This window comes from Diabrotica virgifera, chromosome 9, assembly GCF_917563875.1.
Source record: "Diabrotica virgifera virgifera chromosome 9, PGI_DIABVI_V3a".
Lineage (NCBI taxonomy): Eukaryota > Metazoa > Arthropoda > Insecta > Coleoptera > Chrysomelidae > Diabrotica > Diabrotica virgifera.
In genome coordinates, this window is record NC_065451.1 from 15609106 (window position 1) to 15636952 (window position 27847).

Consider the following 27847-nt stretch of genomic DNA (forward strand, 5'->3'; position numbering starts at 1 on the left):
TAAAAGCACACATCGGCATAGGGTAGACTTTGAATTAGGAGATAAGTAGAGGCTAGGCCCAAAATTTCAATAAAATCCATGCAGTAGGATATAATTCGGAGGTAATATCCTATTCTTGCTCCCATTGACTGGTGTATACCGGATGGTGAATCGGAAAACGGGCCATAGGAAACTCAATGTAAAATTCTAAACTGTTGAATTCCTGCTTCCCTAATTATGATACATCAAAAGTCATGAGAAGTTATTTGTAGAGGATTGAAATCTGTATTAAAAACAGAAGTTACAATTGTTCTACGATTTAAACACATTCCAAAATTTTGAAAAATATAATGTATTTACCGCAGTAGGTAGGTGTGGGTATGTTAGGCCACACGTTACTATTTAACTGACAGTGAGCACATTATTGACTGAAGAAAATATCTTTATAATACTTTCTCCTTAACTAAGGGTATCTTATCAACTTTATTGTGTTTTAAACAATAAATGATAAAATAATTAAAAAAAATGACAGTTCTAATAGGGAAGTTGCACTAAAAAATTTTTTTGCATAAAATTGTTAATTTATGTTTAAAAATGTTATATTCAAAATATTACGTCTTAACAATGAATAGTGTACGTACAACATCTGATCAAAGTTCCGCGCATAAAATTTCCGTTTCAAACAACTTCAAAAGCGCGAGCTTGGGTCTGACGTCACAGGCCACATTTATCGTTTTCGCCCGTTTGCTTTGAATGCAGTTTGCCATTGCCAGTTGTGCGTGTCGAATAACTGTGACGTTTGCTCGGTATTTATGTTATTGTATTTAGTGTAATATACCTTATCAAAATGGAAAACAAATCTGCGCAATATAAGTACTGTATAGTGCCTGGATGCATCAAAAAGTTCTTTTTTATGAAATTACTTTTGTCGTTTCTTGTGTTGAAAAAAGAAACAAGTAACTTAAAAATAAACAAAACTTAGTAATAAAAGTAAGAGTAACTAAAAAGTATTGGTGCTACTATAGTATGCGGTCTACAGTCATGTTTCTACTATAGCATACTTTCGTACTTCTTATGTTGTACAGCAAAATATTCGTTGTCGAAGTAATCCAAAACAGGCGTATGTTCGTGGAATGGCCCATATAAGCTGAGATGATAAAGATATTAACTTGTAAAATTACAATAATGATTCTTCTTATTTATGCGTATTATTAACTTTGTAAAGAAGGGTTTTGTTGGCTATCGGTACGTCTGCTAATCACCATAATCTTTTCTCAGAAGGCTTTGAACACAATAATGAAAGGCTCCAATAGGTACTAATAAACATTACAATCAAATATAATAAACTTCATAAAAATTTAGTTTCTTTATTATTATGCGAATTACACCGTAATCTTTTCCAGGATATACGAAATCCTTCGATTAGAGTTAGGTAGATGAAACCCACGGGGAAAACCGTTTACTATAATACATATAATGGTACCAATTTCAGTTTGAAACTAAGCTGATTGGGGAACTACTTACAATATATAAGATGAACATAAATAATACGTAGGAATTTTCAATTAAAGACGATTAAAATGAACTGTTGTACTTAATCGCTTTCTTTTGAAAACCCCTCGTGAGTAATAATACTTATACGTTATAAACACATTAGTAATTTCTAAAGATTTATAAATTTGACTTTAAAGTAAATAAACTGATTGTAGAACTATGCAAGAATACAAATAATAGCTGGTAATATCCATTTAAATACGATTAAAATGTAATACACCCGTAATACCTAATCGTAGACGTAGATGACTGTGGCCTCTGACGTCAGACCAATAGAAGGACGTTCAAGAGCCTTCTAAGATATTTGAATTTTATACCATTTTCAAAGCGCCGTAATTAGCGTACGGGTTAAAAATATTTGTTTTTTCGCATGCAAGCGTTTTAAGATCATGTTACCTTATGTTTTTTAATATTATTTTAAAATTTAAAAATTTATGCAAGTTCCCTATTGTTAATATAATAAATTCATTGTCAACAAATGCAATCTTATACACATTATTGTATTGTGTGTGGCCTAGCTTTGGCGTGTTACTCTGAAAATTGTATATTTTTACAAAATTTTGAATAATTATTGTTCGTAGAACAATATTAACAGTTGTTTTCAATAGAGATTTCAATTCTCTACAAATAATTTTTTATGACTTTTGATGTAAAATAATTAGGGAAGCAGGAATTTAACAGTTTAGAAGTTTACATTGAGTTTCCTATGGCCCGCTTTCCAATTCACCACTCGGTATATGAATATCACATTTGCTACACACACATTGGGTTTTCGACATTTTGAAAAAATTATTTTTTTTACCACCCTCTTTGCTGAGCCAAAGTGAAAAGTGATCAATACTGTTGATGCAAATGTCACCAATAGGGCTTTTCATCGATTGTCATTTGTTTCGAGCTTCCGTCAAATGTCGTATAATCCGTGTATAATAAAAATATACACGGATTATACAACATATGACAGAAGCTCGAAACAAATGGCTGTGAATGAAAAGCCTTATGCGATGTTTTGCATTTTTCCAATCCGTTTCAACAGAATCCACAACTTTTTAAATTTCACCTTCGGCCATTATCGACAAATCAAACTTTTTCTTTATCCAGTTGATATTGCCTGCCATATCCAGAAGCAAAATATACAAATAAGTGATCAAATGTCGGAAAACAATAGCACAACACAACAATCACAACAAATTGAGACGAAACTTCACCTAAACCGGCAAGGGGTCCCTCAGGAACCCTTTCTATTTTCGATTCTAAAGCACATTCAGAATATTTGTTTTATAATAATTAAAATTTATACTGAAACTCGAATATACACACACCGGCAAAATTAGCCGAACACGTTAAAAATGGGACATGTTTGATGTCTCGTATTTCATAAACCAGTGGTCCGATTTAAGTGATTCTTTTAGTATGTTATAGCCTTATTATTTAAGAATATCGGTGTAATAATATTGTTGCTAGATAGTTAAATGTCATTTTATACCGGGTGTAACAAGCATACTGTGTTTCTTTCTTAAAGTTCGGAACACCCTGTGGAATATTCCAGCATATATAAAATATTAAAATTAAAACTCGATTGTAGAATTATGTTTTCTTAACATTTTCTTTTTTGATTCATTTGCTTATGTTGGAAAATAAAAAAGTTATGTGCTTTAACAACTAGCCACGTTTTTTATCAATAAATCCTCATAGTAGGGGAGAAAAGTATGCTAAATTTGCAATTACTCGAGCGTTCTTGTGACCTGGAGTGGATTGTGAAGAGTGGGTGCTACAACCAAAAAATGTTAAGTTAAGTTTTCCATAAAGTGTGGGACTCTCCATTTTTCAATTTAATTTTCCATTTCCACCAATCGTTTTTTCCGATTATAGCGCTATTTATGCATAATAGGAAAAAATGTTGCGAATAAAAGTTGCTTATTTTTACGTCAAGAATCCAAATCTGCAATAAAAATTGGGGGCTCCTATTTAATATTTTAATGTAACCCCCTACCCCACCTCCTTGGGGGGTCGTGTTTGGTGCCATTCGGTAGATTTTTGAAAAATATTGAATATGTGTATTTTGCAGTTTTACGATCTGATGTTCATTTCGCAAAATATCGTAGGGTTCGTATTTATAATTTTTAATTTACCCCAACCCCTCTCCGTGGGGTGTCATGAGCCCCCACGGAGGTGGGGTGGAGGATTTAATTTAAAATCTTAAATAGGAGCCCCCAATTTTTATTTCAGATTTGGATTCTTTACGTAAAAATAAGCAACTTTTATTCGACATATTTTTTCGAATTATGGATAAATAGCGCTATAATCGGAGAAAAATGATTGTTTCAAATGGAAAATTAAATTAAAAACTGAAAAGTCCCCCACTTTATGGAAAACTTAACTTAACCTTTTTCTGATTTTAGCACATACTCTTCACAATCCAATAGGTTCCCATAACGCTCGAGTAACTGCAAATTTAGTATACTTTCCTCCCCTACTATGAGGATTTATTGATGAAAAACATGGATAGTTGTTAACGCACATAAGTTTTTTATTATCTCACATAAGTAAATGAGTCGAAAAGGAAAATGTTAAGCAAGCCTAAGTGTACAATCGAGTGTTAATTCTAATATTTTACATATGCTAGAATATTCCACAGGGGGTTCCAAACTTTAAGAAAAAAACACAGTTTGATTGGTACACCCGGTATAAAATGGTATTTACCTGTCTAGCAACAATATTATTACAAAGATATTCTTAAATAATAAGGCTATAACATACTAAAAGAATCACTCAAATCGGACCACTGGTTTATGAAATACGAGACATCAAACATGTCCCATTTTTAACGTGTTCGGCTAAATTTGCCGGTGTGTGTATAAACCACTCATAAAAAATGTTTCACTAAATTCAGATTACTTGCAGTATCAAAATTTTACTTCGAAAAAAATTTAATGAGATATTTGTTCTGCGTTCACCTCAACCTGTCGCACAAAACTGAGGCAGAAATGTAATTATACGGCGTAATGAATTTAGAATGCATTTTAGACGTCTCTATAAGAACTAGAGAAGAAGATTGAAAACAGTTTGCGTCTACATTAATTTTACCTGTGGCCTAAATAAATAATAAGCGAAGGGGCCCTCAGGGACCTCTTGCCAGTTAGAGGGTTAAGTGATTTGTTTCAAACAGTCTTACATTTTTTTTCAATATGTTTTTTCAGATGAACTTTTTGGAAAAATTGCTTAAAACATATCTCACACTCATAAGGTTATTCTGCAGTATGTGTTCGCAAATGTCTTTTCAAATTGTCTGCTGTAGTAAAATGCTTAAAGCAAATTTCACACTTGTGAGGTTTTTCCCCAGTATGTATTCTCAAATGTATTTTCAAATTACCTGCTTCACTAAATTGCCTAAAACACATTTCACACTTGTAAGGTTTTTCCCCAGTATGTATTCGCAAATGTTTTCTCAAACGACCTGCTTCACTAAACTGCTTAAAGCAAATTTCACACTTGTGAGGTTTTTCTCCAGTGTGCACTGTCAAATGTTTTTTCAGATCACCTTGCTGGGAAAATTTGTTAAAACATATCTCACACTTGTAAGGTTTTTCTCCTGTATGTATTCGCAGATGTGTTGTCAAATTGCCTGCTGTAGTAAATTGCTTAAAACAAATTTCACATGTGTTAGGTTTTTCCCCCGTATGCATTCGAAAATGTATCTTTACCTCACGTGCTGTAGTAAATTGCTTAAAACATATCTCACACTTGTAAGGTTTTTCCCCAGTATGTATTCGCAGATGTGCTTTCAAATGACCTGCCGTAGTAAATGTCTTGAAGCAAACTTCACACTTGTGAGGTTTTTCCCCAGTATGTATTCGCAGATGTGTTTTCAAATTGCTTGCTGTAGTAAATGTCTTTAAACAAATTTCACACTTGTGAAGGTTTTCCCCAGTATGTGTTCGAAAATGTGTTTTCAAACTGCCTGCTGTAGTAAGTGTCTTAAAGCAAATTTCACACTTGTGAGGTTTTTCCCCAGTATGTATTCGCAGATGTGTTTTCAAATTGCTTGCTGTAGTAAATGTCTTTAAACAAATTTCACACTTGTGAAGGCTTTCCCCAGTATGTGTTCGAAAATGTGTTTTCAAATTGCCTGCTGTAGTAAGTGTCTTAAAGCAAATTTCACACTTGTATCGTTTTTCCCCAGTATGTATTCGCAAATGTCTTTTCAAATTGCGTGCTGTAGTAGATGTCTTTAAGCAAATTTCACACTTGTAACGTTTTTGCCCAATCTGAACTTTTTCACTTTTGTTTAATATGATTTCTTCAGCATGTTGACTTGTTTGTTCTTCTTTTTGGCATGGATGTTTAGGTGATGTTTGTTTAGTTTCCATTTTATTGTTGATTTGGGAAAAACCTAAAATATAAAGCAAACTGTAAGAATTTATTTCTGAGAAAAAAAATAATGCAAACACTCAACAACGAGAATAACAACAACAAAGTCTATAAGAAATAAATGTAGTAATAAACAATCTAAAACAAGCTAGTTTTAGCTAACGTTTTTTTACCAACTACTATTTTGTCACTTAATTTAAAAAAACAATACTGTTAAGGGGTTGCATCAGCGTCTTATCAAACCGGAAAATGCGTTCCAAGATTGAATCAAATTGATTGATCATATTCTGAAAGTGTATTGAAAGCTAGTAAATGAATCTCAGAAATCCACAAGGAAAAGAAAAGGTTTTCCTGTAGTTGGCTGTATACCATCAATCACAAAATTGGAAAGAAATCCTTTGTAAAAGGTATAAAATTTTTTTTTTATTAAAAATCCCTTAACAGGGCTACATCACAACAAAACGTTTTCGATTTTTACAAAAAATCATCATCAGTGTTTGATAAACTGGATGCTAGCTGAGCCACAAAAGAAAAATATCTGGGTAAAAACCCTTTACATATAATGTAGATGCCTTAAAAGTGCATAACTTGATAAAAATGCCTGTGATGGTCACATGGCAAACAGGATAATGCCCTAAGGTAAGGTATACAGGTTTCCCAACACGTGGGATCCAAATTGAGTTGATCACATTTCAATGACTGACACATTTCAAATGACAGTTGCCATTAAGTCATTGAAATGTGATCAACTCAATTTGGATCCCACGTGTTGGGAAACCTGTATACCTTACCTTAGGGCATTATCCTGTTTGCCATGTGACCATCACAGGCCTTTTTATCAAGTTATGCACTTTTAAGGCATCTACATTATATGTAAAGGGTTTTTACCCAGATATTTTTCTTTTGTGGCTCAGCTAGCATCCAGTTTATCAAACACTGATGATGATTTTTTGTAAAAATCGAAAACGTTTTGTTGTGATGTAGCCCTGTTAAGGGATTTTTAATAAAAAAAAATTTTATACCTTTTACAAAGGATTTCTTTCCAATTTTGAATCTCAGAAATTTTCAAATTAGGTACTTCTTTATTTCTACGTATACAGGAATTCAATGAATTTAGATATTTGTCATAAAATAATTTGAAATATAGTTCCGTATAGAAATTAATCTTTTTCTAATACCTAATTGTGTTTTTTTCTAAACTAAATTCTGTTCTACCTTAAAATTTACACTCCCGCACTACACTTTATTTCTTTTAATTTAATACAATTTCTTAACTACACTAGATCTATATTTCTTTTTCATTTCTAAATAAAAAGGCTGTACAAGCATATCTTGAGACCTGAATCAAAATGAAGGAAATTTTTTTAAATAGGGACAAAATTCCTTTGGTTTTACAGAGATATGATCTGACACAATGATGTATGGAGATTAGTGTATCGCAAATGATTCGTTCGTTTTGATTCAATTATTTCAAAGAATTGAACGACTGAATCCCGCTATACAGCGTTTCACGTTAAGAAGGAAACATTGCTTAGGTAGGCCAATGTACTTCTTATGGGCGATAGAAGCGCGCCGATGCCACGCCGTAGAGATTAGAATGAATTGTATATCGGCAGTCGAGAGGTTTGGCAACACTGATCTTCATACGCGCAATGTTCCGTTCTTAACGTGAAACAAAGTATATGTAGTTCATAACGATCCGATCACTTCAACTAGTGCGAGGTAAAATTTAGAATGCATTTTAAACGTCTCTAGAAGAACTAGAGTAGAAGATTGAAAACAGTTTGCGTCTATTACCTGTGGCCTAAATAAATAATAAGCGAAGGGGTCCTTAGGGACCTCTTGCCAGTTAGAGGGTTAAGTGATTGTTTCAGACAATCTTACATTTTTCTAATATGTATTTTCAAATGTTTTTTCAGATCAACGTTTTGGGAAAATTACTTAAAACATATCTCACACTTGTAAGGTTTTTCCGCAGTATGTATTCTCAAATGTATTTTCAAATAACCTCCTCTAGTAAATGTCTTAAAACAAATTTCACACTTGTGAGGTTTTTCCCCAGTATGTGTTCGCAAATGTATTTTTAAATTACCTGCTCTAGTAAATTGCTTAAAACATATCTCACACTTGTAAGGTTTTTCCCCTGTGTGTGTTCGCAAATGTATTTTCAAATGACTTGCTTCAGTAAATGTCCATATCCAGAATCAAAATATACAAATAAGTGTGCAAATGTTGGAAAACAATAGCACAACAACACACAACAATCACAACAAATCGAGACGAAACTTCACCTAAACCGGCAACGGGTCCCTCAGGAACCCTTTCTATTTTCGATTCTAAAGCACATTCTGAATATTTGTTTTATAATAATTCCAATTTATAGTGAAACTCGAAGCTGTAAACCACTAATAAAAAAAATGTTTCACTAAATTCAGATTAATTGCAGTATCAAAATTTTACTTCGAAAAAAATTTAATGAGAGATATTTGTTCTGCGTTCACCTCAACCTGTCGCACAAAACTGAGGCAGAAATGTAATTATACGGCGTAAAGTATTTAGAATGCATTTTAGACGTCTCTATAAGAACTAGAGAAGAAGATTGAAAACAGTTTGCATCTACATTAATTTTACCTGTGGCTTAAATAAATAATAAGCGAAGGGGCCCTCAGGGACCTCCAGGGTCCCCGTAAGGGTTACTGGCGCCTGTGTGCAAAAAATAATTTTGCCGCCCCTTAAGGCATTTTGGATGTTTTTTATTTATTTTTTGAAGGTAGGTAGGTGCTTGAAATAAACCAAAAAACTTAACTTTAGAAGTCATATTTATAGTCCATTCACTCAAGGTAACATATTGTAAAACCTCCGAATTTTACAGAACCTCTTGGATCGACATGACATTAATTTGGCATACACAGAGCTAACAGTTAACATGTCAAAGAAAAAAGTGATATTGTCCCGACGTGTGTTTTTGCTCTTGATGTGAGTTTCACCCTTTCTCTGGAGTGAAAAAGCATATAGGTATGTTCAAAAAAGTCCGGAATTGGATAAAATGACTAATTATAAACAACTTGTTTCCGTAAAGTTTTTTGACTAAGTCAATATTTTTAAATACTTTTCAAGTTATTTGCGAATAAATATGTTCATTTTTCGACAAAAAAAACTTGTTTTTATCATGACAAGTCAATATTTTTCAATACTTTTCAAGTTATTTACCAGTAAATATGTTCATTTTTCAACAAAAAAAAAAACTTGTTTTTAAACGGATTTTCGCAAATAACTCAAAAGTAAGTGTTTTATCGAAAAAAATATAGCTTATAAAAAAGTGAAAAAAATGGTGTAATATGAAGTCTGCAGACCCAGTAGAAGCAGAGTTGTAGCTAATGAAAAGGGGGTTCATATTCGTCAAATTACAAATCGCATATTTCAACGTAAAACAACCAAAAAATCAAGCACTTATCAGGGAAACGTCATTATAACTGTTTAAAGAAGCTATATTTTTGTTTTTTAAGTATTTTTTAACATCAAAAGTAAGTATTAAGTTACGCTCAAAATAATGGTCTTTTTGTTTGCGGTCCCTTTTTTTGCTAAAAAAATCGTGAAAATTGATTAGCATCCCAAATCAAATTAATCGTTACCGCTTCACCACACGCTACTTTACTTATGTATTGTTTGTATGAAATGAAGTTTCATCGGATCAAAGTGCTTATTTTTGAAAACGTTGTAGTTGAAATGGCTTGAACGAGTTACTAATCACGAGTGTATGCAAATTTTGAACAACCATTAACCAGTTTTTGTCTTACAGGAAAACAAAAAATCCAGCATATTCAGAAAAGCAAAAACTACATTTTTTAACTGCTTGAGATTTTTGGTAACACTAATAATTTTTAAGTTATTTGGAAAAAAAGGAATTTTTTCAAGATTAAAAAAAATTTACTTGAAAACCAATTTTTTTCAAAAATGAGCACTTTAAACCGAATAAACTTACAGATCATATAAACAACGTAGTATATAAAGTAAATGGTAAAGCTGTAACGATTAATTTCATTTGGAATGCTAATTAAAAAAGGTTTCTTGTTGCTTGTTCTTGTTGCTAAAAACTTTTTAAAAAATTAAAAATAAAGCTTTGTTTTAACACTTTAAATAAGTTGTAATGAGTTTTCCCTGAAAAGTGTTTAATTTTTTTTTTGTTATTTCACGTTGAAATATTTAATTTGGAATTTGACGAATATGAACCTACTTTCATTAGCTACAACGCTGCTTCGACTGGGTTTGCAGACTTCATTATATAAATTATTTTTTTTCACTTTTTTGTAAGCTATATTTTTGCTGAGAGTATTTATTTTTCGATAAAATAATTAGTTTTTGAGTTATTTGGGAAGAACCGTCTAAAAAGGGGGGTTTTTGTTGAAAAATGAACATATTCACTCGCAAATAACTCGAAAAGTATTGACTTAGTGAAAATCTCTATAGAACAAAAGTTGCTTAGGATTAGTCAGTTTATCAATTCCGGATTTATTTTGAATGTATGTTTTTTCATCCCCGAGAATACTCCCAGGTATTCTCGGCCATATTCCCCTGAGAATACCCCTTTTAGCCGTAGGGCAAAAGCACACATCGGCACAATATCACTTATTTTCTTGTTAGCTATGTGTATAACAAATTTAAATGTAAATATAAGTGGTTCTTTAAAATTCTAAATGGACTGTTATTTGTAGACTAAAATATCAAAATGAAACAAACAGATAAAATCATAACAAAATAAATTAAAATGCCTGATATGTTCTCGCAAATGGAAATCGACTGTAACTGGACGACGCGACATACTAATAAAATTTCGTGTGTGTTTATACTTAATCCTATTTAAATTGTCAACTTTTATTTTAAAATTAATTTTTATTTTTTTGTTTGTTTTTTTTTGCAATTTTTGACCCGGGTTTTGACGCCCCTAAAGGATGGCGCCCGTGTGCATTGCACACTTTGCACATATGGTAGCGGGGGCCCTGGGGACCTCTTGCCAGTAAGAGGGTTAAGTTATGTGTTTCAAACAGTCTTACATTTTTTTTCAATATGTTTTTTCAGATGAACTTTTTGGGAAAATTGCTTAAAACATATCTCACACTCGTAAGGTTTTTCTGCAGTATGTGTTCGCAAATGTCTTTTCAGATTGTCTGCTGTAGTAAATTGCTTAAAGCAAATTTCACACTTGTGAGATTTTTCCCTAGTGTGCACTGTCAAATGTTTTTCCAGATTACTTTGCTGGGAAAATTGGTTAAAACATATCTCACAGTTGTAAGGTTTTTCTCCAGTATGTATTCGCAGATGTCTTGTCAAATTGCCTGCTGTAGTAAATTGCTTAAAACAAATTTCACATGTGTGAGGTTTTTCCCCCGTATGTGTTCGAAAATGTATCTTTACCTCACGTGCTGTAGTAAATTGCTTAAAACATATCTCACACTTGTAATGTTTTTCCCCAGTATGTATTCGCAGATGTGCTTTCAAATGACCTACCGTAGTAAATGTCTTGAAGCAAACTTCACACTTGTGAGGTTTTTCCCCCGTATGTGTTCGAAAATGTATCTTTACCTCACGTGCTGTAGTAAATTGCTTAAAACATATCTCACACTTGTAATGTTTTTCCCCAGTATGTATTCGCAGATGTGCTTTCAAATGACCTGCCGTAGTAAATGTCTTGAAGCAAACTTCACACTTGTGAGGTTTTTCCCCAGTATGTATTTGCAGATGTGTTTTCAAATTGCTTGCTATAGTAAATGTCTTTAAACAAATTTCACACTTGTGAAGGTTTTCCCCAGTATGTGTTCGAAAATGTATTTTCAAACTGCCTGCTGTAGTAAGTGTCTTAAAGCAAATTTCACACTTGTACCGTTTTTGCCCAATCTGAACTTTTTCACTTTTGTTTAAAATGATTTCTTCAGCATGTTGACTTGTTTGTTCTCCTTTTTGGCATGGATGTTTAGGTGATGTTTGTTTAGTTTCCATTTTATTGTTGATTTGGGAAAAACCTAAAATATAAAGCAAACTTTAAGAATTTATTTCTGAAAGAAAAAAATAATGCAAACACTCAACAACGAGAATAACAACAACAAAGTCTATAAGAAATAAATGTAGTAATAAACAATCTAAAACAAGCTAGTTTTAGCTAACTTTTTTTTACCAACTACTATTTTGTCACTTAATTTAAAAAAACAATGCTGTTAAGAGGTTGCATCAGCGTCTTATCAAACCGGAAAATGCGTTCCAAGATTGAATCAAATTGATTGATCATATTCTGAAAGTGTATTGAAAGCTAGTAAATGAATCTCAGAAATTTTCAAATTAGGTACTTCTTTATTTCTACGTATACAGGAATTCAATGAATTTAGATATTTGTCATAAAATAATTTGAAATATAGTTCCGTATAGAAATTAATCTTTTTCTAATACCTAATTGTGTTTTTTTCTAAACTAAATTCTGTTCTACCTTAAAATTTACACTCCCGCACTACACTTTATTTCTTTTAATTTAATACAATTTCTTAACTACACTAGATCTATATTTCTTTTTCATTTCTAAATAAAAAGGCTGTACAAGCATATCTTGAGACCTGAATCAAAATGAAGGAAATTTTTTTAAATAGGGACAAAATTCCTTTGGTTTTACAGAGATATGATCTGACACAATAATATATGGAGATTAGTGTATCGCAAATGATTCGTTCGTTTTGATTCAATTATTTCAAAGAATTGAACGACTGAATCCCGCTATACAGCGTGTCACGTTAAGAAGGAAACATTGCTTAGGTAGGCCAATGTACTTCTTATGGGCGATAGAAGCGCGCCGATGCCACGCCGTAGAGATTAGAATGAATTGTATATCGGCAGTCGAGAGGTTTGGCAACACTGATCTTCATACGCGCAATGTTCCGTTCTTAACGTGAAACAAAGTATATGTAGTTCATAACGATCCGATCACTTCAACTAGTGCGAGGTAAAATTTAGAATGCATTTTAAACGTCTCTAGAAGAACTAGAGTAGAAGATTGAAAACAGTTTGCGTCTACATTAATTTTACCTGTGGCCTAAATAAATAATAAGCGAAGGGGTCCTTAGGGACCTCTTGCCAGTTAAAGGGGTTAAGTGATAGTTTCAGACAATCTTACATTTTTCTAATATGTATTTTCAAATGTTTTTTCAGATCAACGTTTTGGGAAAATTGCTTAAAACATATCTCACACTTGTAAGGTTTTTCCCCAGTATGTGTTCGCAAATGTATTTTCAAATAACCTCCTCTAGTAAATGTCTTAAAACAAATTTCACACTTGTAAGGTTTTTCCCCAGTGTGTGTTCGCAAATGTATTTTCAAATGACTTGCTTCAGTAAATGTCTTTAAGCAAATTTCACAATTGTGAGGTTTTTCCCCAGTGTGTGTTCCCAAATGCTTTTTTAATTTATCTGCCCTAATAAATGTCTTAAAGCAAATTTCACACTTGTAATCCTTTTCTCCAGTGTGTACTTTCTTATGCTGTATCAAATTGATTTGTTGCGTAAACTGCAGAAGACAAATTTCACACTTGTAAGGCTTTTCCCCAGTATGTGTTCGCAAATGAATTTTTAAAATACCTGCTCTAGTAAATGTCTTAAAGCAAATTTCACACTTGTGAGGTTTTTCCCCAGTATGTGTTCGCAAATGTATTTTTAAATAATCTGCTCTAGTAAATTGCTTAAAACATAACTCACACTTGTAAGTTTTTTCCCCAGTGTGTGTTCGCAAATGTATTTTCAAATGACTTGCTTCAGTAAATGTCTTAAAGCAAATTTCACACTTGTGAGGTTTTTCCCCAGTATGTGTTCCCAAATGCTTTTTTAATTTATCTACCCTAATAAATGTCTTAAAGCAAATTTCACACTTGTAATCCTTTTCTCCAGTATGTACTTTCTTATGCTGTATCAAATTGATTTGCTGCGTAAACTGCCGAAGACAAATTTCACACTTGTAAGGTTTTTCCCCAGTATGTGTTCGCAAATGAATTTTTAAAATACCTGCTGTAGTAAATGTCTTAAAGCAAATTTCACACTTGTGAGGTTTTTCCCCAGTATGTGTTCGCAAATGTATTTTTAAATAATCTGCTCTAGTAAATTGCTTAAAACATATCTCACACTTGTAAGGTTTTTCTCCAGTATGTGTTCGCAAATGACATTTCAAATACTTTGATCCAGTAAATTTTTTAAAGCAAATTTCACACTTGTAACGTTTTTGCCCAATCTGAACTTTTTCACTTTGGTTTAATATGATTTCTTCAGCATGTTGACTTGTTTGTTCTTCTTTTTGGCATGGATGTTTAGGTGATGTTTGTTTAGTTTCCATTTTATTGTTGATTTGGGAAAAGCCTAAAATATAAAGCAAACTGTAAGAATTTATTTCCGAAAGAAAAAAATAATGCAAACACTCAACAACGGGAATAACAACAACATAGTCTATAAGAAATAAATGTAGTAATAAACAATCTAAAACAAGCTAGTTTTAGCTAACTTTTTTCCAACTACTATTTTGTCACTTAACAATTTAAAAAAACAATGCTGTTAAGAGGTTGCATCAGCGTCTCGTCAAACCGGAAAATGCGTTCCAAGATTGAATCAAATTGATTGATCAAATTCTGAAAGTGTATTGAAAGCTAATAAATGAATCTCCTGTTGCCAAAAATCTTAATATTAGTGCCAGTCTATCTTGCGGTGAAATTGCAGATCTCATGACGGTATCTTGTCGTGATATATTAGATTGTAATCTTTAAATATTCAAAATCAGTAGGCGACATCCAGGTGAAGATTTGATATTGGCCACTTATTTGCTGAGATTTAAGTTCCACAAGTAAAGTAGATCTTTTCTGATATAAATCAGTTTTCCACCATCGACGCACCGAACGTTTTTTCCGGTCTTCAGTTAGTAAATACATTTATATAAGATACAAATATGTACAAATAAAAGCAGCATCTGCTATCACGACCTCCCTATTCGGCATGTTCGTAGCAACTGAGTGGAAACCAAGATTCGTTAAACGATTCGTGTGGACGTTCGTGTGACATCCACACTGTTGATGCTAAATTACATGTAATCTTATATTACACGTTACACGTGTCTGGACCCGGCTTAAGAGACTGCATCAGCGCGTCATCAATCCGGAAAACGCGTTCCAAGATTGCAGCTTTAATTTTTGAATATTTTGTCGAGATATTTGGCAAACATATTCGTAATATAGTAAAGAATAGCGGTACAGAGCCTAATTTGAGAAATATGTTAGTATGTGGAAATGACTATAATTAAATAAAATCTTACAAAAATGTGCCTATACCGCCATTAAGAAGAACAAAAAAATACACTTTCTTCAAATAAACTTTTTTTTATCCCATGCCTAGATTTTGTGTCACATTGGAACTACTAAAAGTGATTATCAATAACAAGAAATCGAACATATAACTGATTAGGAAACAAAGAGAAATAGTCACTGTAATTTTGACAAACCTGCGTCGGTTTTCTAAGTGCTCTAGGTGTACTCGAGCAGTATATCTGTATGTACTGCTCGAGTTTGAAAATAGATAATAAAATATCTAACAACAGCACGGGAAAAATAAGTAAGCTTGAGCCACGTTCTTTATTCACTAGTAATGTCAACCCGCCTTTACAGGGGTGAAAAACTAGGGAAATTTAGTGTGATTTTTAATTTTAAATATCTTATTCAAAAGAAACTGTTTATTTATTCTAAGGGACTTTCGGCACTCGGTAATAAAGACCAAGACCGCCTTTTAGCTGCAAGACCAAGAACAAGCTTGCAAGAACAAGACCAAGACTAGCCTGGTCTTGGTCTTGTTCTTGTTTTGCTCATCACTAGATTCGTTAAACGATTCGTGTGGACGTTCGTGTGACATCCATACTGTTGATGCTAAATTACATGTAATCTTATATTACACGTTACACGTGTCTGGACCCGGCTTAAGAGGCTGCATCAGCGAGTCATCAAACCGGAAAACGCGTTCCAAGACTGCAGCTTTAATTTTGAATATTTTGTCGAGATATTTGGCAAACATATGCGTAATATAGTAAAGAATAGCGGTAAAGAGCCTAATTTGAGAAATATGTTAGTATGTGGAAATGACTCTATAATTAAATAAAATATTACGAAAATGTGCCTATACCGCCATTAAGAAGAACAAAAAAATACACTTTCTTCAAATAAACTTTTTTTATCCCATGCCGTTTTTTTGTGTCACATTGGAACTACTAAAAGTGATTATCAATAACAAGAAATCGAACATATAACTGATCGGTTTTCTAAGTGTTCTAGGTGTACTCGAGCAGTATATTTGTATGTACTGCTCGAGTTTGAAAATAGATAATAAAATATCTAACAACAGCACGGGCAAAATACGTAAGCTTGAGCCACGTTCTTTATTCACTAGTAATGTCAACCCGCCTTTACAGGGGTGAAAAACTAGGGAAATTTAGTGTGATTTTTAATTTTAAATATCTTATTCAAAAGAAACTGTTTATTTATTCTAAGGGACTTTCGGCACTCGGTAATAAAGTAATCTTTCAATCTGCGTTTAAATTTTTAAAAAATACTTATTAGTTTTCTCAGGAGTCGAAAAAAATTATTACATTTAAAATACATTGAAAATTTTGACAGGCATCAAAATTTTGCATTTTGTTCCTTTCCCTTTAAAAAACTAATTATTAATAATTTATTTATTTATTTATTAACGGGCCTTGCCCACTTTTACTACAATTTGCAGTTTAAAAACCTCAATAGAATTAGTCAAATAATAAAATCTTAATATAAAAACAATCTAAATACAGTGTAAAAAGTGCTTAGAAAAATAAAATTAAAGTTAAAATAATAAAACAATACAGCATTGATATAAACTTACGTGCATAGAAATCGGCCCACCTAAAAATTTGGTCATTTTTGAAGTCTCGTATTTCCTAAACCTGTTGGCCGATTTAAGTGATTTTTTTAATATGTTATAGCCTTATTCTTCAACAATATCGCTGTAATAATATTATTGTTAAACAGGTAAGTGTTACTTTATACCGGGTGTAACAATGATAGTGTGTTTTTTCTTCAAAGTTCGGAACACCCTGTGGAATATTCTAGCATATTTAAAATATTGAAATTAAAACTCAACTGTAGCCTTAGGCTTTCTTAACATTTTTCTGTTTGATTCATTCGCTTATGTTGAATAATAAAAAAGTTAGGTATTTTAATAACTAGCAACGTTCTTCATCAATACAGGGTTTCTAAATAAGTGCGACAAACTTTAAGGGGTAATTCTGCATGAAAAAATAATGACCGTTAGGTTTATAATCATATGTTCGCATATGCATCGTTTCAGAAATACGGGATGTTGAATTTGTTCGTACAATCTGACGATTTATTTATTGCTCTAAAACCGTATGAGATATACAAATGAAATTGGGTAGGTTTTAAGAGGTAATTATTGCGCATTTTTTGGCATACAGTTAAGAATTTTATATTTACCATTGGCGTGCATACGGGTAATATGACCGGGTAATGTGACCCGTATGCACGCCAATGGTGAATATAAAATTCTAATTGTATGTCAAATATGCGCAATAACTACCTCTTAAAACCCACCAAATTTCATTTGCATATCTCAACCGGTTTTAGAGCAGTAAATAAATCGTCAGTTTGTCAAAAAAAAAAATTCAACATCCCGTATCTCGAAAACGAAGCATTTGCGAACATATGTTTATAAATGAAACGGTCATTATTTTTCATGCAGAATTTCCCCTTAAAGTTTGTCACACTGATTTTGAAACACCCTTTATTGATGAAGAACGTTGCTAGTTGTTAAAATACCTAACTTTTTTATTATCCGACATAAGCGAATGGATCAAAAAGCAAAATGTTAAGAAATCCTAAGGCTTACAGTTGAGTTTTAATTTCAATATTTTATATACGCTAGAATATTCCACAGGGTGTTCGGAACTTTGAGGAAAAAACACACTATCATTGTTACACCCGGTATAAAATAACACTTACCTGTTTAGCAATAATATTATTACAGCGATATTGTTGAGGAATAAGGCTATAACATATTAAAAAAATCACTTAAATCGGCCAACAAGTTTAGGAAATACGAGACTTGAAAAATGACCAAATTTTTAGGTGGGCCGATTTCCATGCACGTAAGTTTATATGAAACTGACAGGTACAAAATCATTAGTTACACGTTATTACAATATATCACATTGAAAAATTTATATCACAATTTGCTTTAACAGGCTCACAAAACTAAAGTTTTCATTAAAAAATCCAAACTATCAGCTTATAGTCTAAGAGCTAGAGCCGAGTTTGGCATGTGAAATGTGTCTATTGTATATTGATAATTATGAACCCTTTCAGGCTGACACCTCAGTGGATACAGGAAGTAGCAATAAGGGATGAAAGGGGAAAGTTAGTGTAGTCTTTAAAGGTTTTCACCCATAGGCGTAACCAGGATGATCCTAAGGGGGGGGGGTTACAACTACCTGAAAGGGGGGGGGGTTACAACTACTGGAAGGTCTCTGAGGGCTATGGTGTTAAGCGTATAGAGCTCAAAGTACATCCCAAAATCAAAGATTTGTCTGTTTAAGAGCACATGCGTGAAGTTACGGATGATAAAAATAATATATTAATTAATTATTGTATGTTAATAAAATATTATTTCGATTTTATAAATTTAGAAAAAGTGTATTAGAATATGTCAAATGTATCCATTATTGGACACCCCCAGTTTCTGGCCATATTAAGTTTATAATGAAAAAAAAAATCAATTAAATATCGAAATAATATAAAAATAATATTTTACTAACATACAATTAATTAACATGTTCTTTTTATTATCCGTAACATCACGCATATGCTCTTACATCAATTTTCATGCAAATCGATGGAGGTTTAACAAAATAGGAGGTGAAAACCTTTAATGACTGCACTAACTTTCCCCTTTCATCCCTTATTGCTACTTCCTGTATCCACTGAGGTGTCAGCCTGAAAGGGGTCATAATTGTCAATATACAATGGACACATTTCACAGGAAAAACTCCATATTACTTATGACGATGATTTTTCGGCTCTAGCTCTCCATCTAATAACAGTTAGCCATCCGTGACACTCTAGGTATATAAGAATTTAAGGCCATCTCCTAAATGGCTGATGAAATACGTTAATTGATTTGGTGTTTCTTAATGGAACTGATAACAACATTGTGGAAATCAATGACGGACTGTCAATCATGTAGGTCTGGATCCCGCGTATGAAAAAAAAGTTGATTAATAGCAAGCTGAAAATTTGTTAATAATTAAGGGTGTCTAGTCGGACAAACTTTGATAAATGGGAACACTGGAACAGGGGAAGTTTTAATTGTGGAACATGTAGAATATGTCAAATGACAGGAATTATGACAGGTGATAAATAGCAGTCTGATTTTTGCATGAGAGTTTAATCTCTGTTCGGAGAGTTTAAGTCTGTTCTGTCGGACAAAATAAATGTGCCGTTTTCGTGGTCTGACCGTTCCAAATTTTGAACCTGTTCCACAATTAAAACTGCCCCTGTTACAGTGTTCCCATATATCAAAGTTTATCCGACTTGACACCCTGAAGCTATTAACAAATTTTCAGCTTGCTATTAATCAACTTTTTTTTCATACGCGGGATCCAGACTTAATACTATTAATGAGTTTAAAAAATATTTTGAGATCTGCCTCACCCCTCCTCACTTTCAAAGTAGGCAGGGAAAATGTAACTTGTAATAATGCAAAAATTATATGAAAATTCATTTACACGAGGTATATTGGATTTATATGCTAGGTACCTAAGGAATTTTCTCTGCATCTGCTCAATTCTGTGAATGTGTGAAGTATAATGGGGGCTCCAAACTGAAGAACAATATTCCAATAAAGACCTGACAAGACTACAGTACAGCAATCTAATAGCATTAATACTCCTAAAGTCATATATGTGCTTCGCTTAATGAATCCAAGCATCCCAAGTGCTCTAGAAACTATGATGTCAATGTGATTGCCATTTTGCAACTTTACAATATTTATATATTAGAGACCAGGGCAGATCTGTTTTGAGGTGGATGTGAGAGGTGGCATTCGGATATTTGCACATAAAGTTAGTTGACAACTTCAGTAATTATAATTGACTTATGCTCCTTCTCAAATATGCCCGTAACATTAATAAAAAAATTTAAATATTTAAAAATTTCAAAAAATATCGATTTTTTTCTACTTTCATTACTTATAATTTTAAAACGATTCATTTTGGAACAAAGTCGTAACGAAAGAAAATAAAGATAATTGAATTTTGTATAATATACGACTGGTTTAAAATGTCTTGAATTTTATTACTCTTTCTGCAAAATAGCAATAAATGGAAAATAAGGGACAAAAAAGACTGTTTTTATTCAATGTTTTTCAACCACTTTGGTTGCACTTAGAACCTTCATAACTCGCTTAGAAAATTCTTACAACATACTTAAACTGTACACCAAATTTCATTAAAATCAACCTAATAGATTTTGCATAATAATTTTGCAATCTCTATTTTTTTTAAAAAGTTCAAATTTTTAAAAAACTTTTTGAACAAAAAGTAGACCATTTAGAAGTTTACTAATTTTTTTACATATAAAAAGGTTTTCTACGTGTCTAATACACTTTACAGAATTAAAATCGGATTATTTAAGCGGTCTCAGTACTGTTTTAAAGTTATAAACAATGTTTTGGCTTATAAACAAATACAGTGGGGACGGTTGAGTTGGAATAAATTAATTTTCTTGAGAATGGCCGACTCTGGAGATAAATCGCGAAACATATCGATTTTTATTTTTAAATTATAATTTTTTGTCATAAATGTCATACTAGTTACATCACCATCTGGGTGTGATGACGTAATCTAAATATTGTAATTAATTTAATTCAAAAAAATTTGTTTAATTCAACCCCCGTATAAATAATTATGTTAATGTTTATATTAATGAATACAAAATTGAATAGCCTTTCGATTGAGCTATCACACGGCACCTATTCTCATTTAAAAAAATCATCGATTACGTCATCACGCCCAGATGGATGACGTCAGTAGTATGATATATATACCAAAAATTTAGAATTTAAAAATAAAAATCGGCCTGTTTCGGGATTTACCTCCAGAGACGCCTTTCTCGAGAAAATGAATTTATGCCAACTCAAACGTCCTCACTGTATTTGTTTATAAGCCAAAAAATTGTTTATAACTATAAAACAGTACTGAGGGCGCTTAAATAATCCGATTTTATTTCTGTAACTTGTATTAGACAGGTAGAAAACCTTTTTATATGTAAAAAAATTAGCAAACTTCTAACTAGTCTACTTTTTCTTCAGAAAAAAAAATTAGATTGCAAAATTATTCTGCAAAATCTATCAGGTTGACTTTAATGAAATTTGGTAAACGATTTCAAATTCAAAATATCTTTTATTAATAAAATTGTAAACAACACACTTATAGCAAATTGCCACAATTGAATAATAAGTGTCTAATATACTGTTATATTTCTATTTGATATGAAAATTAAAATTTGATAATTATAAACAGAATTCAATTTAATATAAAATATTTTCAATTTTCTCAACCACGGGCATATAAATTTAGAACAACCTGTATACAACAAATTGTTATATTTAATTTTAAGAAGTGATTAAATAAGACTCAAGTGAAATCGTTAATAGGTCATTATCGTTGTTCGCGGAAGGATCGATCATTAGCCGATGCTAAATAAGACTAAGTGGAAATAGAGAATAGGTCATTAAAATTTGTATATAGTAGAAAGTAATTTTAGAATGGGAATTAACTATTTTCTTTGAAATCCATTAAGCATATTTAGAAAGTTTAAAAATTGGTTTTGAGGAATACTGCGAATGAGAGTTGGTGGTGGAATTTTGATTTGTGAATCTGGAAGGGATATTTAGAAAGTAGGGGAATGAATGACAAATAGAGAGCAGAATGTTTTGAGCTGTCGAGAAGTGAAGTCGAGTAGTAGACGGTAGTGTACGGAGAGTGAGAAAGCCGGTGTAGTTCCGTGAGTGTGGAGTATCTATCGTAGAACAAGAGGTAGGCCAGGTTGAGAGTAAAAGAACCTCCTTGAGCCAAGAGTTCCCGGTAGCTGATTGCAGTTTCGAAAAAGGTAGAACACAGCATCACGACAGAAGCAGGAAGCGAGAGCTATACGAGCTAGTTTCAGAGGAGAACATTACTGGAAGCCAGGACGAGGTTTTGATTGCAGCCAAGGATAGCAGGAAACGGGTCTTGTGTGCAGACATTCTCAGTTCACCAGAAAAAGGTCAGTCTCATTTGTTTGGACATGAATGTATGGGTTTTTCGTATTAAATACCACATTTAAAATTGAAGAAACATAATCAATAATATCAGAAAAGCTTCATCAAACTTAAATAGCATTGTTGCTAATAAATCATAATAGTTAAATGTTAATAAAAACTTTCAATTGGAAACCAAAAGGAAATAAGATTCCCATGTGTAAATGTTATGTTTAAGAATAATAAGATATAGCAAATATTAAGCAGTGATTGCCATTTAAATAAAATAAACAATATTTTGATTACAATTGTAACCCATATGTGTTATTATTTTACTCTTTTCTTTCCTATCCCGATTAGGAACCATTAAGAAATACTTAGAAGCCACGTATGTAAGTACTTAATTTTATAAAAAGCCCTGAGATTGAAAACATATTGATATATGATCTGGTAAATTAATTAGATTATTATTAAAGCATTGATTAAATTAAATGACATATAAAATTATTATCTCATATCAATAATCAAGATCACAACAACTGTCGTCCAACGTGGAGGGCATTGTAAAGTATTTCTAGTGGCAAATTTGAAGGATAGAAAGAGTAAAGCCGGTATTTGAAAATTTATATGCCTGTGGTAAAAAGTGAGATACTTACATTTGATAACATAAAATTTTAGATCTCTTTAGGTACAAATTTTACATAACTGATTTAATATTTTATTTTTACGATATTTACATTTGATATATTTATTGACAATTTATAATATTTGGGTGAGAAAAAGCCGTCTTGGTAACATACTAGTAAAATTTCATATTTGGCGGGGACAGTACTTCTTGAAAACAAATGTCTGTGACAAGAAGCCAAAGCAAAGACAACAAAAAACAAAAAGAACATTCAGACCAAGAAGATATTTTAGACACGACAATCATGGCATCAGAACAGCAAGAATTATCAGGAATAGATAAACTATTACAACTGATGCAACTCCAGTCACAAAAACTGGATGACAATCAAAGAGAAACAAAACAAGCAATGGATGAAGCAAAAAGGACAATGGATAAAAATCAGGAAGAAACATCAAAGAAAATGGATGAATCACAACAAAAAATGGATCAAAAAATGGAGGAAACACAACGAAAAATGGATGAAACACAACAAAAAGTGGATCAAAAAATGGATGAAACACAACAAAAAATGGATGAAACAAAAAGAATAATGCAAGAAAATCTGAAGGAAACAAAACAAGCCATAGAAGAGAACAACAAGAAAATGGAGGAACGCATAGCAAAGTATGAAATGAAAATTAAGGATCACATGAAAGAACAAGAAATGAAAATTCAAAATAAAATAAAGGAGATAACGAATTGCCAGAAAAAAGAAATGGAAAGTTTGGAAAACAAGTTGCAAAACGCTATTCAAGCAGACATAGAAGAAGTGGAAAGAAAGATTGCGGAAATCAATACTCAACAAAATGTCGGAGAAAGAAGAGAAATGGTTATACATAGCACAGATGACGTGAAGATAAGGTTTGGCGGGGACGTAAGAAGATTACACCCAGTGCCGTTCATAAATAGCCTGAAAAAGAAAATACAGCACATCGGAAATTTCGAAACAGCAAAAGAAACTATCAGAAACCATCTCAAATATGAAGCAAGCCTATGGTTCGATAGCAAAGAAGAAGAATTCGGCAATTGGCAACAATTTGAACAAAAATTTTTGAATTATTTCTGGGGAAAGGTCCAACAATTGGAAATTAACAAGGAATTGCAAAATGGGAAATACAATGATAGGATGGGTGTATCAGAAAGGACATATGCTTTGCAAATTTACAATAATGCAAAACATTTACAATATAATTACTCATCGGAACAATTAGTCGAACTGATTGCAAGACATTTCGAGGAAACGCTGGAAGACCATATCACATTGCAAAACTACAAAGACATAGATAGTTTATGCCAATTCCTACAAATAAGAGAATCACGTCTAAGAGAAAGAAAATCAAGAAGGTCGCGAGAAGATTACAGGCCCCGAGAAACACAAGATTACAGAGATAGAAATCAAAATAGGAGGGACTATACAAGACGAGATTTTAATCCCAGAAGGGAAAACGAAAATAGAGACAACGGAAGAGGAAATTATGAACAAAGAAATAGGCAATGGAATGAGGATAGAAATCGAGAATACCAGAATAGAAACACCACACGCTCAAATCAAGAAAACAGAAATAATGGTAGACAAAATGAACAGGGATATCGAGAAAACCGAAACAGATCCGACAGACCAAGAGAAAATAGAAGAGAAGTAAATAATACCCAGACAGATGAATATGACGGAGAGAGACAGTATGACGAAAATATAAACAACGATGAGCAACCGGCGTCTTTTCACGACGGCGCTCACTAAAAACCAAAAATCAAACAGGAATCTTTTGTCACCCCAAGGAGTTTATTAAATTGGCAGGAAACAACGAAAAGAAAAATGGAGTTAATTTAAAATTTGTGGATGGATTTATCAACGAGAAACCAATTAAAATTATGATAGACACTGGATCTGAAATAACATTGGTCAACAGAAAACTAATAGAAGAAGTTAACTTAACAAATTTAATTTACAAAATACCTAGGGTAAATTTAGTGGGCGCAAACAAACGGACATTGGCAACTATAAATGAAGGCATACGAGTAATGGTACGACTGGGTAAGAATATGTATGCACTACAATGTGTAATAATGCCAAATATGTCACATGACATGATAGTAGGAGTTGACGAATTGGCAGAAAAACATGTAGTGATAGATTTTAAAAATAATACGATGAAGCTAACAGAAGAAAAAGAAAAAGAACAGGACAAGGAACATGAGAAACAAAATACGGACGAATCAGGTAAAGAACAAACAGTGGAAATGAATTTGGCAGCGAAGCAAGGACAAAGAAAAAAAAAGGAGAAAAGGTCGGAAAAGGATAAAAGAAAATGAAACCTGTGGCTCCTCAAAAGAAGAGTTGAGCCCAGAAGAAGAAAATTTGAGAGTATCAGAAACAAAGGAAACCTGGGATTCCTCAAAAGAAGAGACGAGCTCAGGAGAAGAAGAAATAAAGCAAAAAAATGAAAGTGAAAAGAATATGATTGAAACAGTGGTATTTGAAGAGGAGGTATATGCAAACGAGGATGCGGAATGCACGGTAAACATGTGTGAAGAATCTGAAAAAAAAGACAGAAAATTGATATGTGGAGAAGGGAAAGAAAAAGAATTGCGGTTGATGTTAAGAAATTACGAAAATTTGATCAATGAGGAAAACAGAGTGGCTAAAAAGTACGAACATTCATTTGAGGTGAAAAACTTGGGAAATTTTCGATCAAAGACTTACCCGATTCCATACAAGTATCGACAAGAGGTGAAAGAAGAAATAAATAAAATGTTGGAAGATCAAATAATCGAAAGATGTGATTCACCGTATGTTAACCCGATTGTGATAGTAAAGAAAAGCAATGGAGAATTGAGATTATGTTTAGATGCCAGGAATATCAACCAGCACACTGTATCACAATATGAATCACCTCTAAACATCGAGGCCATTTTTGGAAGAATCACCGGGTCACACATATTTTCGAAAATTGACTTAAAACACAGTTTTTGGTTGATACCGTTAGCTGAAAAGTGTAGAAACTACACCGCTTTTTCTATTGATGGTATTGTCTACCGGTTTAAGGTAGTGCCATTTGGATTGCAGAGTGCTTGTGCTGCACTCGTCCGAGCTCTACATACCATTTTGAATCGCCATGAAGATTTCATAGTTCATTATATCGATGATTTATTAATTTTTTCACAAGATACTCAGAGTCATGTGGAACACATAGAAATAATTCTGAAAGAATTGGACACAGCGGGATTGAAATTAAACATTGAAAAATGTCAATTTTTTCAAAAAGAAGTCATTTATTTGGGTTTTCAATTGGACACCAAAACAGTAAGATTAGCCGAAGACAGAGTCAAGCTCATAGATGAATACCCAAGACCAACGAATTTGAAAACATTGAGAGGTTTTCTTGGCACGATAAATTATTTTAAAAAGCTGATTCCCGATTTGAGCCAAAAGGAAATCCCTCTGATAAAATTGCTTAAAAAAGGAATAAAATGGAATTGGAAAGAAGAACAGGAGGAAGCTTTCGAAACATTAAAACGAGAATTCTCAAAAGGAACGAAAATATACCACCCCATTTACAATTTACCTTTTATACTCCGAACTGATGCGTCCATACAAAAATTTGCAGGAGTTCTGTCTCAAATACAAAACGACCAAGAAGTACCGATATGTTTTATATCTCGAGTGACTAAAACACATGAAAGAAAATATAGTGTTACAGAATTGGAGTTTGCCAGTGTACTATATTGCGTAAACAAATTGAGGTTTTACTTATTGGGAGCAAAATTCACAATCGAAACAGACCATGCAGCTTTAGTACATATCATGAAGAATAGATTAGTAAATAATAGAATACATAGAGGCATTCTATTATTACAGGAGTATGATTTTGAGTTCCGATATATAAAAGGAAAAGACAACATAATAGCCGACGCTCTAACACGGGATGAGGACACCGGAAAAAAGGAAACAATTACTCTACAGGTGGGACTAAATAGATTAATACAAGAAGAAGGGATATATTCGTTAAATGAGATAAGGACAAACCAGGAAGACCTAGAGGAAAGAGAAAAAAGAAGAGCGGAAGTAGAAAATAACATATATTTTAAGAGAATAGACGGAAAGGAACTATATTTAGTGACACAGACATTGGCCGAAAAGATAATAAAGAAATTACATGAGGACAATGGGCATATCGGTAGCAGAAAAGTTTGGCTCGTTTTTAGGGAAAATTACATCAGCCGACAGGATTACCGCATTGCAAAGGAAATTACCCAGAAGTGCGATGTATGTCAAAAGTATAAGAGTCGGAATTTCAAAAACGAAAATGTTGCCAAAAATATTGAAGCCCGAAACAAACTAGACATTGTAGCAATAGATATGTTAAGCGATCTAATTATGACCACTAAAAGGAACAAACATATTCTGGTAATGGTGGATGTGTTTTCAAAATACGTAAAATTATATAGTTGCCGCACCACAAAGGGGGAAGAAATATTAAGAAAAATCGACAATTTTATAGCCATAGTAGGAACACCAAAAAAGATTCTACTGGACAATGCAACGTATTTCCGAAATGATCGTTTCAAGGGACAACTTCGAGAACGAGGAATAGAGACAAATTTTGTCAGCATCAGGCATCCACAGAGTAATCCTTCGGAACGATTCATACAGGAAGTGACGAAATTTCTTCGCATTGCAACAGATGGTCAACATCGCCACTGGGACAGGAAAATGGTGGAAATAGAAAGGTATCTAAATACAATTCCGAGCACAGTAACAAAAGAGACCCCAGAATACATCATGAAGGGTGTACTGCCGATAAGGCCATGGGAAGACCAAGATCCAAAAGAATATCAACAGGTGATTGAAACCGTACAGAGAAGATTACGGCGAAGCAACGAAAAATATATCCAAAGACAGGAACAAAATAGAAAAAGAAGACCAGTGACTTTC

The 27847-nt window shown here is 32.8% G+C and overlaps 1 protein-coding gene across 7 annotated transcripts in view; it reads right to left on the reverse strand.

The window, feature by feature from the left end:
* LOC126892201 (zinc finger protein 664-like) overlaps window positions 1–27847 on the reverse strand; it is a 114888-nt gene that overhangs the window by 77493 nt on the left and 9548 nt on the right. The window contains exons 2-3 of one of the 7 annotated variants that reach the window (XM_050661703.1): window positions 11407–11918; window positions 5569–5923 (exon numbers count right to left, since the gene is read on the reverse strand). The exons of 2 other annotated variants lie outside the window; for them this stretch is intronic. In XM_050661703.1, the coding sequence (XP_050517660.1) occupies window positions 5819–5923; window positions 11407–11918 (617 nt within the window). In that variant the 3' untranslated portion in view covers window positions 5569–5818. 4 more of the 7 variants (XM_050661701.1, XM_050661704.1, XM_050661697.1 and 1 more) reach the window with 4 other exon arrangements.